The sequence below is a fragment of the Chelonoidis abingdonii genome, chromosome 3, assembly GCF_003597395.2.
Source record: "Chelonoidis abingdonii isolate Lonesome George chromosome 3, CheloAbing_2.0, whole genome shotgun sequence".
Lineage (NCBI taxonomy): Eukaryota > Metazoa > Chordata > Testudines > Testudinidae > Chelonoidis > Chelonoidis abingdonii.
The window spans coordinates 96,639,589-96,657,923 of NC_133771.1; the positions used below are offsets into that span (position 1 = coordinate 96,639,589).

The following is an 18,335-nucleotide window of genomic DNA, read 5'->3' on the forward strand; positions in this document are numbered from 1 at the left end:
CCCTAGACTAGGTAAAGGTATTAAACAAGTTTATCTCAAACAAAGGAATGTAGTTTCCTCACCTGGGAGTTACTTCCATAGTACTTTGTAAGACAATGAGACTATATTTACATATTGTGTGAATAGATCCATCAAGCTAACAAGTGGTGGAGGCAAACCCTACATTATCACGACAGAGGAGGACATTTTTAATATTCATTAAGTTGCACCAGAAGGGGTAGGAACTAAAGTAATTTGCATTTTAGCAGACAACTCTAGAAGGGGAAGAAGCAACAGAAAACTTCCTTCAAGTTGCTGGGAATAGACTTATCTGACATATTATTCAGAAGAATCCATTTCAAAGATTTATTGGACAATAAAAGAGAGGGACGAAGAAACCTCAAGTAATCTATCTTTCACCTAAGACGACAATGATACTAGCCCTTTGACACATGAGGAGATAGATTCTGGCCCAGGGATTCGGTCAGCCATCTTGGTGAAAGCACATGGTGAGGATTTTACTTTGAATCAAGTCTAGCTTGTTAAGTTTTAGTTTTTAGAAAGCATTTTATCTTTATTTCTCCTGTAACCATTTCTGACTTTAATCCTTATACTTGTACTCACTTAATCTCTTTGGAATTAAATAAACTTGCTTTATTTTTAATCTAAACCAACCCAGTGCTGTGTTTGAACTGAACAGTTTGGTAACTCCAGTTAAAGTATCAAACTGTTGAATATTGACTCTTCAAAGGAGCAATGAACCTTATAATTCCTCTGGTTGTTCCATGACAAGGTTGGACATTTCAGAACACATGTTTTGGGGGAAAATTTGGGGCTGGGGAGAGTGTGGGGTCACCTTACCAGTTGTTAATCAAGGCAGGGGCTCGGGGGGTAAGTGGAAGTCTAGTATCCTGGGCAGAGGACTACCGTAGCAAGACATTGTGAGGCACTCAGGGTTACAGACTAAGAGGTGACAATTCCTCACTGGTCTGTATTTCACCCCAGAATGTGACACTACCCAAGGAATTGTACCTTCCTCTATTGTACGATAATAGCCAATAACTTAGTGCTCACCTTGTCAGCATTAGCTTCCCCTGCTTTTCTCGATCATGTAGAATGTGTCCTGAAGAACTGCTAAGAGATTGAGAGCCACTACAATTGCACAGGCTTTTCTCAAAAGTAAAATTACGTGTAGGTTTGGGGAGGCTGCATCCCGTTATACTTCTGTAGTTGGGCAAAGTACATCACTACTTTAAACAGAAGAATGCAAATGAAGCTTTCCCATCTCCTTTATGGGAATATCCCATGTAGGGAACAATACTGACCTACATTGAAAACTCAAGGTAGCACCAGTGAAAATGTAACAAGGAGAGCATGACCCAAAGCCATGTATCATCACCAGGACAATTCAGATTTTAAAAGGCTTTGATCTTACCCTCAATATCCTCTCACTTCTCCTAAAACTAACAATTAAAAAACCATAAAAACAATCATTTTTATAGTTTCTCCAGCCACTGTTTAACCTAATATTTTCTCATTAAATTATACACATTGCTGGTTTAATTGTCCAAAAGGTTCACAGAAATCACATTTTTACAGATCCAGTCTATTAAAAATGCCTTAATTAAGGAAGAAAAATGCCATTACGAAAGACTGTCTATTTTTGCATACAGAAACTGTCAATCCACAGTTGTAAATATTGTAGGAAGTTGCTGGGAGATTACAGACTCTACTCTGTGTGCCAGAATTTTCCCCATTGGGGAAACAGACCCATATGGAACTTTAATGAATAGGAAACAGCTCAAAAGAAGTCTTCAAGAACTTTAATCATACCACTATTGATTTCACTGCAGTAGTAACAAGGAGAGTATATGCAGTGGAAGTTGGTACAGAAAATGATGATTGTTGCAACACCAAGTTCACATTGAGAAGCATTACATTTTTATTGAGAAAGATCAGTCTCTTGCTACATCAAAGCAATAGAGACTGCACAGAAATTGGGTTATTCCCCTCTTCTGCTTGAATAGGATGGTTGAATATATTTAATATTTTTCCCTGAAATCATGCCTCTATAAAAATTAACGTAGACAGCACAAGCATATTTATTTTATGAGACTCATTAAAGCACAGCCTTATGTTCATTTTGTGAGTACCTGAAAAAAGTCAATTTAGACACTGTAGTATTTTCTAATCAAGAGCATAGGAGTTTGGATCCCTGAGGATGGCAAACTCTGCCAAACTGTTGGTTGTTCGGTATATTTTTCAAAAGAAATATTATTATTTTCAGAACTATCACATAAAAGCCCCTTCTGCTGCTGCCATAGTTCAGCCACTCCGTGATCCAGCATTTGCCTTTGAAATTAGACATTTGTAAAAGCTGTCCTCTTCCTCCTCTTCTTGGAATCAAGTAAATCCTCCAATATAGATTAACATGTTCATATTTATGTAGCAGCATGGACCCCACTCTTGAAAAAATATATGCATGTGTTTAACTTTACATTCTGAGAGTAACCCTACCATTGTACTTAAGCCTTTGTATGACTGGGGCCACAATTAGCATAACATACTTAAAATAACAAAAAAAATACTGCTTAGACTTAGACATGGAAACTAAAGAGCTTCTCTTGGGAAAACTTGTAGTTCACTTGTAACAGTACATTTAATATATGACTGTTCACATTCAGATCAATGAAATATGTTATGCTTGAGTAATAAATAGCAGCAATGTTGCAAGATTAAAATATTGCATAATTCATAAAATTTAAAGTCAATACAGAATATTTTAATTTGATCTTTTTTATTGAAAGGCGTCCATATGCTTAACCCAACAGCCAAATACTTCAGTTCAGTGATTGAGTTAATGCGTGAAGTGACAGTTCAATTGCTAAGCAATTTTTTTTTCTCCAAATTCTAGAACAAAATTGATTTCAGCCATCTGTAAGTATTCATCTAAGTGTCCAGCAGAGGTCTGTGATAACTCGATCAAATTGGTGAGAGAGAAAATATGTAAGTGGAGTGTATTGAAATAAACTTGGTTATGAAGTAAACTGAGGGCTTTCACAAGACACGACATTTCTTTTGAGATAATATTTATGTAAAATGATAGGCTGTTCTGAGTTGCTGTAGCTTGTGTGCTTTAACATCTAAAAGTTTACTTTAGCTACTTATGCTTAAGCTACTTTCATCTGGGCACCTTCTGGAATCCAGAGCTCTCTGGTTTCGGAAGTAATAAATATTGAAAAGTAAATCTTTATTAAAATGAAAATTAACTCAGTGATTGGTCATTTTTTTAAACCAGAACAAAAAAAAAACTGTAGCATACTCAGAATTGCTACATTACTGCAAGTAATACAGTCTACTGCAAGACACAACCACTGTTCCATTGCTGTCCGTCATGGTACTGTGCGTAGAACTATACCTGGACAGAAAGTTTCATACACTTCCTTCTCTAAATACCCTTCAAAACTCAATGTTTGTTGCTTTTGTTCACCTTCATAAACAAAAAAAGGGAAAAAATAATCCTAATAAATTTATCCACTCATAAAACACATGCAGAGCAAACAGTATACCAAGTCTCCTATAAAATATATTTTGTTAAAAACCAAGCACTCCCAAACCAGCATAGTTAGCTGGAATTTTGTTGTTTCTGAACTAGCCCCATTCAGATGTACTGTATTTGAAAAAGAGCTTTTAGCACCTTGGGGTTAGCAGTATCTTCCTCAGTTAAAGTATTATCTTGTGGTAGTATTTTGGGGAATAATTAAATTGCTTTTCAAGTCATTCAGTTTCCATTGCTGCAATGTTCTTTTCATGTACCATAACATTTCTTTATGCATTTCCAGAATCCATGTGATATATGCTTTTATGGGTACTTTTTTGATTAGCTCTTCCCCATGCTGTTCAATGCAAAGATATTTATACAGTATAGAGCTTTTGGATTCATATAAACAAAATGCAATATTTGCTTTAAATTCTCAGTTGTCACTTTTGATATCTTTTCAGTGATGTTATGGAAAATAATGCGCATCAGCTTTTGACATTGGATATGGCTCACTACAAAGCACAAAAGAATAAATCTCTGTTCTTTCTTTTGGAAGCTCACTGTTTAAAACATCAAGTGTTCTGTTTTCAGATTAAAATTGTATTTCTTCACAACTGTTTGTTTCTTTTTATACTCAATAGGATACACTGACAATTTTCAACACTAATTTCATATAGCTCAAGCAAAGAGAGCAAACTAGTAAAAATGCTGTGTTCAAATAAATTGATTACGCACACATTCTAATTATTTTATATTCTGCATGATGCACAACTTTTAAGAAAAACTGCTTAGAAGGTTGGGAGGTCAATGTGAGAGATGCAAGAAAGCAGGTGTGAAAAAGTCAGCATATTTTTATGCTACAAAAAAATCTATTTTAAAAAGTATTACATTTCAATTTATCTTTACTATACTGACAGAAGTTCCTATAAAATACACTTACTGGTTTGAGCTGTAGATTTCTATTTGTTTATCCTTTCTATGGAGTGCTTGGGGAAGAAAAATCCTGACTCTCAGTGAACTACAGTCATCAAAAACTACAAACTCATAACACAGAGTTTATGAGAAGGAAAAGCCTGAGAATTTAGCAACTTTTGGTCACTGCTGACTTGAGCCATATTAAAACAAACTAGTAGTGGAAAGTTCCTTATTTCATTATCTTTACACTGAATCTCTTCCTTTACAGATTACTTACTAAGTTTTCTGTTACTTTGGCACTAAAGCCCCTAGATTATTTTACCTTATAAGTAAAGGTGAAATTCTGGTCCCCTGGGTTGCACTGTCTCTCTGTAAAGGGAAAACATATTGGCTTTCGTTTAAGCTTTCTTATGTTTGTTAGTTATATTGACCACCTTTCTAAAGTATAACATACTTTGAAAAGTGACTTTCTGAAAATGCCACCTTTTTACTCAACAGTTCTGTTCTTATGTGAGTTGTATCTGTTCCTACTTTAGTGGTAAAAATATTTATACTTTTTACTCTCATCAGCACTGAAGAGGCAACTCAGTTAAGACAGAGTGAGGTGGATTCCATTCCTTTTTGTGCATCACCGACACAGAAGTTTACATTCCCATCTACACTCTCATTCATCAGCCTTCCAAGTTCCTAATATTTCCATGGTGGAGAGAGATTTCATCAGGTTAGAGGCTTTCTTCCATAGCTTCACCTGGCCATTGTCTAAGAAGCTCTGGTAATCTACATCTTTGAGGACTGCAATCGTGGCTTGGTAAAAATGACACCAAAAAAATCCCAACACTGAAGGTCATGGTTTTGAGTGCAGTACCATGAGAAAAGTCTCCCCTCTCTCCAGCTAACCATCTGTCTAAAGTAGCATATCTCACCACAAATGTCCTTTGCAGCATTTCCAAATGCTTTGATGAATGTAAACATGTTATCCATTTACTTGCTCGGTGCAGAACATGGTTATTTTCTGTCTTCCTCTTAAATTTTCCAAAGTTCGCTGTCTGCCTCATGAGACAGTGGTTCAATTTCATGTGTCTTGTTTCTCTATTGACTTCCGACACTCCTGTTGACTTCCCACGTAAATGGGGCTTCACTGTGCTAGCTTACAATGCTTAATTTACATTTTGACAGAGATACACCTCTTACCTCCTGTCTGGAAGAAACCTATTTCTCTCTTTGGTTGGTGACAGACTTTAAATCATATTTTTAGTACATATACACAACGCTTCATATATGATTTGTATATATTTGTTATGATTATGACAAATGCTTTTATTAGAGACCTCACATGACATTTGTCAGAGCCTGTAACAGGGTGGTCTGACCAAGTGGTCAGAGCCAAGGATAGAATCAGTGTCATGGTTGGGAGTCACACCAGATTGAAAACCAGAGTCAGAGGCCATACCAAGTGTCAGAGCCAGAGTCATGCTAAGGATTAAGCCGTAATCAGACTCAAAAGTTACATCAAAGGTCAAGGATGGAGACAGCTGCAGGGGTCAAGGGAAGGAATCAGGAACAAGGAGCAGGGCATGGTAGAAGGAGAAAGGATGAGGAGTGGTGAAAGGAACAAGGAGTAGAAGCCAAGCAAAGAAGCAAGAACTTGGTCTCAGACAGCTTGGTGGTAACAGACCTAGCAACTAGTTGTTCAGACAAAGGGTGAGATAGGAATACGAATATATATGCCCAGAGGGGTCCAAGCGGCAGTCTGCTTCTAGTCATTTGATCCCATTGATTCAGCAGGTGTAACCTCTGGCAGTGAGGTCCTAGTTGTCACTCCCTCATCTGACCTTGCAATGTTATGACACAGAGGGTAAGGCTCTCAACACCTAAGGGGCCTGACAACACCATTTATGGGCAAATACCATGAAAGTGATATGTCAGGTACAGTGAATTTGTCAGGCCTATTAGGAGGAGTTGTTGCTGTTAGGAGTTGCTGACCTACTAAATGTGATATGTAATCTATCACTTAAAACAGCCTCTGCACCAGATGACTGGAGGATAGCTAACACCACCAATTTTTTAAAATGTCTCCATGGGCGATTTTGGCAATTATAGGCTGGTAAACCTAATCTCAGTACCAAGCAAATTGATCGAAACTACAGTAAAGAACAAAATTATCAGACACAAAGATGATCACAACTTGCATGGGAAGAGTCAACATGGCTTTTGTAAAGGGAAAGTATGCCTCACAACTCTATTAGAATTCTTAGAAGGGGTCAGCAAACACATAGTCAAGGGTGATCCAGTGGATATAGGGTAATGGATTTTCAGAAAGCCTTTGACAAGGTCCCTCACCAAAGGCTCTTTAGCAAAGTAAGCAGTCAGAAGATAAGAGGAAAGGTCCTCTCACGGATCAGTAACAAGTTAAAAGACAGGAAAGAATGGGTAGGAATAAGTGGTCAGTTTTCACAATGGAGAGAGATAAATAGTCAGGTCTCTCAGGAATCTGTACTGGGTTCAGTGCTTTTCAACATATTCATAAATGTTCTGGAAAAAAAGGATCAACGGTGAGATGCCAAAGTCTGCAGATGATACAAAACTACTCAAGATAGTTAAGTCCAAAGAGACTGTGAAGAGGCTCTCACAAAACTGGGAGACTGGGCAACAAATTGGCAGATGCAATTCAATACTGATAAATGCAAAGCAGTGCATTCTGGAAAACATAATCCCAACTACAAATACAAAATGATGGAGTCTAAATTAGCTCTTATCGTTCAATAAAGAGATCTTGGAGTCAGTCACTGTGGATAGGTCTCTAACATCATCCACACAATGTGCAGCTGCAGTCAAAAAGCTAACTATGTTGGGAAACATCAAGAAAGGAATAGATAATAAGACAGTACATATCATAATGCCACTATATTAATCCAACGGTACTCCCACACCTTGATTACTGCATATAATTTGTGGTTGCCCCATCTCAGAAAAGTTATATTGGAATTGGAAAAGGTACAGACAAGGGCAATAAAAATGATTAGGGGTATGGAAAAGTTTCCATATGACAAAAGATTAAAAAGACTGGGACTGTTCAGCTTGGAAAAGAGACAGCTGAGGAGGATATGATAGAGGTCTATAAAATCATGAATGGTGTGGTGAAAGTGAATAAGGAAATGTTATTTACCTCTTCACATAACATAAGAACCAGGGGTCACCTGATGAAATTAATAGGCAGCAGGTTTAAAACAAACAAAAGGAAGTATTTCTTCAAACAATGCACAATCAATCTGTGGAACTTCTTGCCACTGGATGTTTTGAAGGCCAAAAGTATAACTGGGTTCAAAAAAAGAATCAGATAAGTGCATGGAGGATAGGTCCATCAATGGCTATTAGCCAAGATGGTCAAGAATGCAACCCCATGCTCTAGGTGTCCCTAAACCTCTGACTGCCAGATGCTGGAACTGGATGAAGGGATAGACCGTTTGATAATTGCCCTGTTCTGTGAATTCCCTGTGACGTTCCCCTAGTATTATCTGGACCGGTGATCTGCTAGGTCACTCCAATCCCTGACTCTGGGACCCCACTCCTGGGCTGTTCATGCACAGCTTCTAGCATGTAAGCTGCTTCTTGGATTGTAAAACTGAATGACGTTAGCCAATATCTTCGGTCCCAGACACAACCCTAGGAACTTCCATCTTGGAGTGTCCAGTTATGCCCACTGGACACTGCAAGCTTATATGAGTTCATCAATTTAACAAAGAAAATTGATATGTACCAGGCTTGTTATCCCAAGGGGAGTCTCTGAGATGCTTCAAACCAAACGCACTGCTTCCAGTAGAATAAATGAACAAATTTATTAACTACAAAATAGATTTTAAGTGATTATAAGTCAAAGCACAAAAAGTAGGATTTGGTCAAATGAAATAAAACCAAAACACATTCTAAGCTGATCTTAACACTTTCAGTGCCCTTACAAACTTAGAAGCTTCTCATCACAGGCTGGCTGGTTGCCCTTCAGCCAGGCTCTCCCCTTTGATCAGCACTTCAGTCCCTTCTCTTCATGTGTCATTATATAATGCCTGCATCTGTAACTTTCACTCCATGCATCTGAAGAAGTGAGGGTTTTTACCCATGAAAGCTTATGCCCAAATAAATCTGTTAGTCGTTAAGGTGCCACCAGACTCCTTGTTGTTTTTGTGGATAGAGACTCATGCAGCTACCCTGTGATAAATGAATTGCAAATGTAACTTTTCTTGTCTGCATAGTAAACACTGGCATATTTTATTCTGTTGGATAATCCAAAGTGGTGTTTTCGTGGCCTTCTTGGTTGCAAAATTTAACTGCTTCCTGCTGAAGGTCCATAGTCTGGACCAGCTCATGCTTTATGAGATGGTTGCAAGGCCGACCAGCTCTCCTGTGTCATTGTAGAGCATAGATGTGTTTTTTATAACTTCAGCTTGGAGAAGCTGCATTGTCCACTGGCAACTGTTACAGGAAGTGTTAGAAATATGCACAGAGCAACAAAGCACTTGGAAAGAGGGTGGTCATTACATATGCATATATTCCAGAACAGCCTTTGGAGTTGGTCTGCTGAAATGTATCTTGAAAGGGCTCTCAGTTCATCACCTACACTCGCATCAATATTGCACATGTCAGCATGTGTCACACTGTCTCTAGTGTCCTGCATTGCTGGTGTAGATCTTCTTCAGGTACAGTGAGAGTTTGGAATATCATACAACATCCCAAATATTATTGCTGTGTTCCTTGAGCTGCATGAAAGGTTCTTGAACTGACTATATTGCACAATCTAGCACCTGCTTAAAGAATTCAACATTGTATTGTTGTTCCAGTCTCTTATGGGATACCCCGTGCCCTCATAATCAAATGTCTTCTTCTTCAGTGACTCCTGTATTCTTGAAAGGGTGGGAAAACGCTTCACTGTGAAGTTCGTCTGTCATCTCTGTGCACTTTCAGAACGTTTTGAAATCCCTCATCTGCCAGTAAGCTGTAGATATGCTTTGCTTTGTCCAGTTGTTCCATTGCTCCAGATATATCAAGGTCAAATCTTGGAGTCTCTTGCTTACAACATTCATTTCAAACAGTATGTCATGCCCAACACTAAGCCAATGGAATTTGAAAATTATGCATGTTTCTGGTGATTCCATTTACTCTGCCACTGTTTTCCCATTATGAACAGTTCCTGTCATAGGATTATCCTCATAATGGCAACTATAGCATCATCTCATCTCCAATTTGGTGTTTGATGGCTTATCGCCTCCACTCAACTTTCCCATCGTGTGGCACTCAGAGGTTGCAGTGTCAGAGAGGACGTTCCAGACGTGCTTCAAAATTTGCCACCGATGTGTTGATGCAGAGCAAAAAAATACATAGATGCTTTTGAATTACATTAAAAATCCAGCAGCCTCACTAGAGCTGATGCTGCATCACTGACCAGCAAGTTTAATGAATGAGAACTGCATGGGACAAAAAATGCTGAGGTTTAACTCTCAGATCTTGTCTGCACTCCTCTGTTATTTCTTTCATGTTCGCACCAATTATCACAGCCTGACCTCTCGTGTCGCTATTGCAATTCCCAATCTTGCAGCTTTTTAAGAAGCACATTTGCATATCCGTCTCTGTAGTATCATCAATGTCAAATTCTAGAAATGCCCTCTGACAGTCACACTGCAGGGACATTTCACTAGGTTCTGTTGTTGTACAAAACACTCATTAAAGTCATTTGGTCCGTATGGCTGATGTCAGGTGTGCAGTCCAGAATAACAGAGTAATAAATATCTGCTGACTTCAGATCTGCCACAATCTTCTGTTGACTTTTGTGCCAGTAACTGTATGATCTCATTTTGAATTTTTTCTCCAAGGTAGTGGTGTGTGTACATTCTGTGGTGGTGACTCTTCTTAGATGCTCCTGGAGCACATCATCAAACTCAGCCATCAGCTCCACAATTTTAAGGAAGTTTCCATTGTTGGCACATACAGCTGATTTAAAGTTCCACATGGTGCTAAGTTTTGTGTAGCAAGAATTCTCACAATGGCAATGAAACATTTCAGAACATTTTGCCAGTAAAGAGCCTCTGATGCAATCTTCTCTTGATGCTGATCATCTGTGGTGGCCTTTAACCTAGTCTCATGTCAAGCTCTTTCCACCTATGGAATGCTCTCTGGTGATTCTGCCTTTCATGGCATGCTAGATTCTAACCCGATCTTCCAGTCCTTGTTTCCGTAGATCCAATGTGGCTGGAACATTAGACTGAAGAGTTGCACAAAAACAGTATGCAGCATTCTGGGTTTTTGAGTACATAAGCCATGGCCTCTCCACTTTTTCACTATTGGGGATTTCATGCCAGTAATGTGTTTGATGGAGAACTTCTATATTCATTTGTCTTTGGGAAACATGAAGTTTTACCACTTGCTCTGGCCCATGCAGTACAAAGAAATCCTTCAGGCTAGTGCTCAAGTGGGTCCACAGTCCGGATCATCTAGACTTAAGAAACTAAACTCAGCAGCAGCTGCTTTCCTGTGCCTCTTGGATGCTGAATAACTGCCAGGTCACCTGCACTCTGACTACTGGAGATCAGGCATCTCCTACTTGGCCACAAGCGTCACCGTGAACATTTGCATCTAGTATCTAAGGAGAGCTCTTCTGCTAAATAGAAAAGATTCCTTTGCTTTCTTTATTTTTCTGAATGCTGCCCAGAGGGAAGTTTTCATTCACTCATGACTGCTGTTCTGTGCCAGCTATAGTGGCTCTCAACACTCAACTGAAGGGGACAAATAAGCAGGCTGGTAGCAGGGCCTGAGTGAGGGAAGATATCAGCGTCTTAAAGGCCTAACTGGCTTCTACTACTTCCATTGACTGCCTGTTCTCTTCAAGTGTTTTCAGGGAAACAGCAGAAAACAGGAAGCTGGTGTTAATCAGTCCAAGCTCCTGGGGGTGCTAGCGAGGCTCCTCCTCCCTTCTCTCGCTGCAGCTCCTGCTGCTTTCTGTTATTCCCTCTCACCTTGTCTCCTGCCTGCCTGTTATATCTCTTGGGCCCACCTTCCTCCAACACAGCACTCCACCATCTCTGTGCACCTAGAGCAGGGAGAATACATATGCACCAGCAACAGATACAATTTTCTGCACTCTGAGTCCTAGTGGAGCCCCACCACAGTCTGGCTCCTGAGGCAGCCACCTCAGTTCGCCTCATGGTAAGGCCAGCGCTGTCCGTCACAGACTTTAAATCCTTCCTAAACTTCTGAATATGTTCAGCCACTGGCCCCCTTTTAACCTCAGTACCTCTCTGCCAGGAGTCTATGATGAAATCAAAGGGACTTTTCACCTTTTTCCCACACAGGATATCAAATGGGAGTCCGTGTGGAATCTCAGTTTACTTCACGCTAAGCTAATAAGAGATAGGGTAACATTATATCCCAGGCATTTGCCCTCTTGGTTCCATTTATTCCCAGCAGAGTTTTTAGAGTCCCATAAAACCTTTCAACTGAACCATCTGTCTCTGGGTGATAAAGAGTAGACCGCAGCTGTTTTACCCCACATATTCACCATAATTTAGTAAATAACTAGGAGATGAAATCTGATTCATAATCTGACACGGTCTCCTTTGGAAAAATCTACTCAGCTGAAAATAGTGAACAGAGCCATAGTCACTGTGTCAGCCTCTAGATTAGACAGAGCAACTCCCTCTGGGTATCTGTGGAATACACCAAAAATGACATGTAATAGTCATAAAAATGGTACTGAGTGTATTAGTCCACCAGTATTTCCAGTGCTGCCTCATCCCTGATGTTCCACTTTAAGGTGTGCTAACCTGAGACTACAAGCAAAACACCAATCCCTGTTCTTCCTAAACAGTGCTGTTAAAAGAACTGAAACTTTTCTCATCCATTTGGTTCTTTTCTAAAATGTACTGGCTGAACCTTGGGAAACAGTAATTTGCTGATAGTAAGGGGCTGGGGCTGGGGGGGTGGGAAGCCAGCCAATACATAATTAGATACAGTAAAAACAATGCAGTCCTCAGTGAAAATGTGAAAAATAGTTGTTTACAAGTGCCTAATGGGGGAAAATATATACATATATATATACACTCACTTGTTCCACTGATGACATCAGGTTTGGCTTTCATGATTTTGCAAAACTGTTTTCTACAGTTTTCAAGCCACACTAGCTGTTTATCTGGATTTTTTAAGAATGCCAACAGCTTGTTGAGATCGCTATCTAAAATAAAAATAAAAACACACATTGTGATTTTCTATAACACAAATCAGCTTTATCATAGCAACATTTTTAAAAATAAACAGTAAAAAAGCTACAAGCTACAGATAGGCCTGAGGGCTACTGCTCCTTAGCTTCACAAGGAGTGAGTACAGACACTAGTACTGTTCAGAAAGGAACAGGAAACTCAGCTGACTCCTCCATCTCTTTGCTACCATCTTAGCCAATGTTTGAGCAGCCCTCAAATGCTCTCACAAAAAAAAGATTGTTACTCATGGAGTGCTGAACAATCATGTAGATCCCATGCTGGCTGTTCACCATCACATGGGAGACGTAACCAATCCAACTGTGGAGATAGAAAGCAGGATTTTTTGTGCTTTATCCCAGGTCTTTGTACCCACCACATCTGATGGGGGGACTCTGGGTCATGTCTCACCTCCAAAATTCCCACACCACCTCCTACTGAGAATAGGGAGGTGCCTTGACACTGGCATTCGTAAGTGCTACAGTTGAAGAGTATTCAGCTTTTTTCAGGAGTGCACTTGACCCTGGACACATCTTACTAAAGGATCAGGACCTTGACTATCCCCTTTCTAGGTTTTAAAAGTAACTTCAGAATTGAAGTCATGCAATTGCAAGTGACTTATCTTTAGGAATCAACAAGCTATCTTGTTTATTTAACAAGAAAATGACCTTTTACAAATGTTCTTATTTTTTATAATACCTTAATATTCAATTTTAAATTATCCTATAGCAAAAACACTTGCAAGTAACCTTATTGCTTTGAACTGAGCGAGAATATTTATTTTTTGGTTTTCACAGAATTATTACATTGCACTTCATTTATTTCAAACCAATATCAGGATTTTAACAGTGTACTCATTATAAATTGTTTCCCTGTCACTGGGATTTATTTAACCAATTCAAAATAAATCAGAAAAGCTGATTACACCACTTAACTATTAACATTAATAATTCTTCCAAATTAATTAACAAGGAAATTCCCTTGTTATCTCCAAATAATTAAATCCTCAGTCAATGTCTTTCCAAATAATATGTGCTGACTTTAATAGTTGGTTATGAGTACCTGAATATTTAATGTGAGGCAGGATTATAGGACTTGTAGTTGTTTCTTTCCCCTTTGCTGTAATAAGTTGCAAAGGCTAGGGTTTAAGATAATTTCAGAACAGTGCAGAAATATCAATTTACAAGTTAATTAGTTATTTTGCTTTACAAAGTCCTCTGGTGGAATTAAAGTTGGCAACTAAGGATCGGCTGGTATATAGTTATACTCAGATGTACAGTCACCTCTTTTCTTAACCTGTGTATTATATAATAAAAATTTTAAATCTGAGATTTTTGTTGCAGGAGAATAGAATAAAAGATCAGGGTGAAATTCTGATTCCATTGAAGTCAATGGCACAGTTCCCAATGACTCAACAGAGCTAGGATTTCATCCATTTCACCATCGTTGCTGGTTCCTCCTGGTCTCTTAATCTGATCTTTTGTCTCTCATCTCTCTTCACATAGTTACTCAGTTAGTCTCCATGGCTTTTTTAGTAATGTTTTTCTACATGTGCTGTTTTATTCCTGTTTCTTGCCTACCGTCTTTACAACACTGTTTTAGGTTATGCCTCCCAGAATTCTGCGTCCACTTTATATCCACACAATCTCTTCACTAGTCACATTCAATCATGCAGATAGAACTTAGTGCTAAACTCATCCTTGGAACTTCATTCCCCAAAACATTTCATCTGATTCTGCAAAAGCAGCTAGCATCTGGCTTGCTCATGTCTCATACAGCTGATATGCTCAAAAAGTACCAGTGGAGTCAGTGGACATGGGACCTTGCAATGTAACTTTTTTGTGGGTGTAACATTTTGCAATTCTATGTCACATGATCAGAGCAAAAAAGACCAGAATCTAATCAGCATTCCTGTACATAACACCCTTACTGCAGCACAGGTAGAAGTTTCTCTCAGCGCTTGGAAAGAGTCCATATGTCAGACAAGCACCTTTATGAAGATACTATCTTGTTTTCCAGAAAAGACGGTTACTCGCCTTTGTAACGTTTGTTCTTTGAGATGTGTTGCTCATATCCATTCCAGTTAGGTGTGTGCGCGCCGCGTGCATGTTCGTCAGAAGATTTTTACTCTAGCAACACTTGGTGGGTCGGCTGGGCGCCCCCTGGAGTGGCGCCGGATATATACCCCTGCCGATCCAGCCACCCTTCAGTTCCTTCTTGCTCTTGCGGCTACTCAACAGAAGGGGAAGGAGGGTGGGTTTGGAATGGATATGAGCAACACATCTCGAAGAACAACAGTTACAAAGGTGGTAACCGCCTTTTCTTCTTTGAGTGCTTGCTCATATCCATTCCAGTTAGATGATTCCCAAGCCTTATGTAGGCGGTGGGGTCGGAGTGAAATGTGGCAGAATGTTAAAACTGCTGAGCCACAGGCTGCAGCATTCTGACTGTTGAACCAGGCATATGCAAAGCAAGGGTATGGACGAGGACCATGGACCTGCGCGATAGATCTCATGGTGGTACACGAGCCAGCAAGGCGGCAGATGAAAGCCTGAGCTCGGTAGAATGCATGGTATGTGGCTTGGGGAAATGTGAGCCAAATCATAACAAGTGCGGGTGCACGTCATCACCCAAGTTGAGATCCTCTGAGAAGAAACAGTAGGCCTTTCCTTCAGTCTGCTACTGCGACCGAGAGTTGGGGCGTGTTACGAAATGGTTTTGTCCGCTCAACATAATGCGACGCGCTCTACAGACGTCCAGGGAGTTCAATTATTGTCCCCATCAACGTTGAGTGTGGTTAACATGAAAGGTCGAAACCACCTTAGGAGGAAAGCCGGGTGTGGTCATAATGCACCTTGTTTTTGTGAACATAGTGTACGGCGGAACACCATAGACGTCCTGAGCTCGGAGACTCGTCTGGCTGATGTATGGCTACGAGCTGTCTTCCAAGACAGGTATAGCAGTGAGCAGGTCGCTAACGGCTCGAAATGGAGGAGACATAAGCCTGGTTAAAACCAGGGTTGAGGGCCCAGGTTGGGGCTGGGCGGCGTACTTGAGGTGTAAGCGCTCCAAGCCCTTGAGGAACCATGAAACCATAGAGTGTGAGAACACGGAACGACCACCCTTCACTGGTGGAAGGTAGAGATGGCTGCCAAGTGTACCTCAGCGAGGACACTGCTATGCCCTGCTGTTGTAGGCCAGAGGGTAGATCCAAAATAGAGGGGATCGAGACCTCAGCACAAAGTAAGATCAAGCATTTCGCACTGTTAGGAGAAACGCTTCACTTGGCAGGTACGTTGACCAGGTGGAAGCTTCCTGCTACCCGATTTAGTCATGCAGCAGCCACATCGTGAGGTGAAGAGACTGCAGGTCAGGTGGCGAAGTCTGCCGTGGTCCTGAGGTATGCAGGTCTGGGTGGAGTGGCAGGGTAATGGTTTGGCTAATGCAGGTCGAGCAACGTGGTGTTCAGTGCTGCTGTACTCGCTGAATGATCATGATGATGTGTGCCCTGCCCCTGTGAAGTTTGAGCAGGACCCAATGAGCAGGGGAACGGTGGGAAGGCATAAAGGAGTTGCCCTTCACAGGCATGAGGAAAGACGGTCCGAGATCGATCCCAGGAGAGACCTTGGAAGGAGCAGAACCCTCGGCATTTCCTGTTCTCGCGGGAAGTGAACAGGTCTATAATGTGGGAAGAATCCCCACTTCTGGCAACAGAATGCATCAAATTGGGCAGAGCGACCACTCACGAGACAGGAAAGACCTGCTGAGTCGAAGCGCCAAGGCATTCGAATGCCTGGAGAAAGGACGCTACCAGATTTATCGAGTGGCTATACAAAAGTCCCAGAGATGGATGGCCTCCTGACAAAAGGAGGAGGACCATGTCCCTTCCTGGTTGTTTATGTAGCACATGGCCATTGTGTTGGCTGTAAACCTGAGACACACACGGCTCTGCAGCTGCTGCTGGAACCTCTGCACGCCAGGCGGACTGCTCTCATTTTGGACATTGATGTGGAACGCCAGCTCTCAAGAAGACAAAGGCCTTAAGCTCGAAGGTGAGCACCTGAAGCCGAGAGATGATGCATCCGTCATCAAGAACAGTGAGGGCGGGCGGCATGGAACGGCATCCTGCCCCACAGGGAGGGAGTTAGCCACCATTCTAGGGAGCCTAGGGTGCTCGAGGGAATGGTGCTATCGTGACCATTGGGTCCCTGTCCAGAGTACACGATTTGAGCCAAACTTGGACAGGACAGAGGCAGAGCTTGGCGTGTTTGGTTACAAACTTGCAGGCAGCCATGGGACCCAGGAGACCGAGACAAGCATGAGCCGAGGTTGTTGGGAAAAGTCTGCAGACCTCGGATGATTGGTGCCATCACCTGAAACCGCGGCTGTGGTAAGCAGGATCCGGCTAGGTTGGAGTCCAGGATAGCTCTAGGAAGTCTAACCTCTGCGTGGGAACCAGAGTGGATGTTTCCATAGTGATTCATCAGGCCTAGACGTGTGAATAAGTCCTTGATGATGCCCACACGCTGAGTGACTTGTGTCCTCGGATATACGGAAACGCATATCCTACATCCGAAACCGTCGGTGGAGGTGGTGGCGCTACGCATACACTTGGTTAATGCCCGGTGGGCTCAGAAAGGCCAAGAACAGCAGGAACTTGTAAACTGGAAGTACTGACAGCTGGCTAGAAAGCGGAGGTATCTCCTGTGCGGAGGGAAGATGGCAATGTGAAAGTACGCGTCCTTCATACCGAGGGCGGCATACCAGTCTCCAGGATCCAAGGACGGGATAATGGTTCCCAGGGATACCATGTGGAACTTCAACCTTTTCATAAACTGGTTGAGTCCTCGTAGGTCTAGGATAAGTCTGAGACCTCCGTACGAGTTGGGGATTAGGGAATAACGGGACTAAAACCCCTTGCCCCTTTCGTCCATCAGTGTCTGCACCTCTTGTAAGAGGAATTGCGCTTGAGAGGAGTCCGTGAAGAGGAACAGGGTTGGAACAATTGGAGGTGGTACCCATACTCCACTATGTGTAGGAGCCAGCGAACTGAAGTTAACTGGGACCACGCCAAGAAGAAGTAGGAGTGGAATCCCACCTGTAACTGGTACGCCGCCCTTGGGCGCACCTTTGAAAGTTCATCTTTGGTCCCGGTGGTGATTGCAAGGGACCTCGATCTTGGCCCTCTAGGGGTCCTGACGGTCGTCTGCGACCACCTCGGCCGCGCCGTCTGCCAAAGTCCTGTCTGTGGCTAGGCACAGAGTACGGCGGTGTGACTGGGGATAGAAAGGCCTGCATTAGGTCATTGGCGTATGCATGCTGAAAGAGCACATTAGGACCCTGTTGTCCCTCAGGCTTTGCAGCCTGGGGTTGACTTCGCTGCAAAGAGGCCTTTACCATCAAATGGTAAGTCGTGAATGGCATACTGCCACTCCGGCCGGAGGTTTGAAACCTGAAGCCATGAGATGCTCCTCACGGTAACGAGGTCTGGAGGGAAGCTCTGGTCACCTTTTTCCCTTCCTCCAAGAGGGCAGTGAACTCTTGGCGGGAGTCTTGATGGAGAAGCTCCATAAACTTATCCACCGTCACCCAGGTATTATAATTATAAGGGCTAAGCAAGGCTTGTTGATTTGCCACGCAGGGCTATAAGGCCCCTGCAGAGT

At 41.7% G+C, this 18,335-nt stretch overlaps 1 protein-coding gene across 1 annotated transcript in view; it reads right to left on the bottom strand.

Moving 5' to 3' along the window:
* The window catches only part of TBC1D32 (TBC1 domain family member 32), a 224,969-nt gene that overhangs the window by 107,736 nt on the left and 98,898 nt on the right, over window positions 1–18,335 (bottom strand). The window contains exon 26 of the mRNA XM_075063908.1: window positions 12,525–12,650. Coding sequence (XP_074920009.1) covers window positions 12,525–12,650 — 126 coding nt within the window. The remainder of the gene's footprint in view (window positions 1–12,524; window positions 12,651–18,335) is intronic.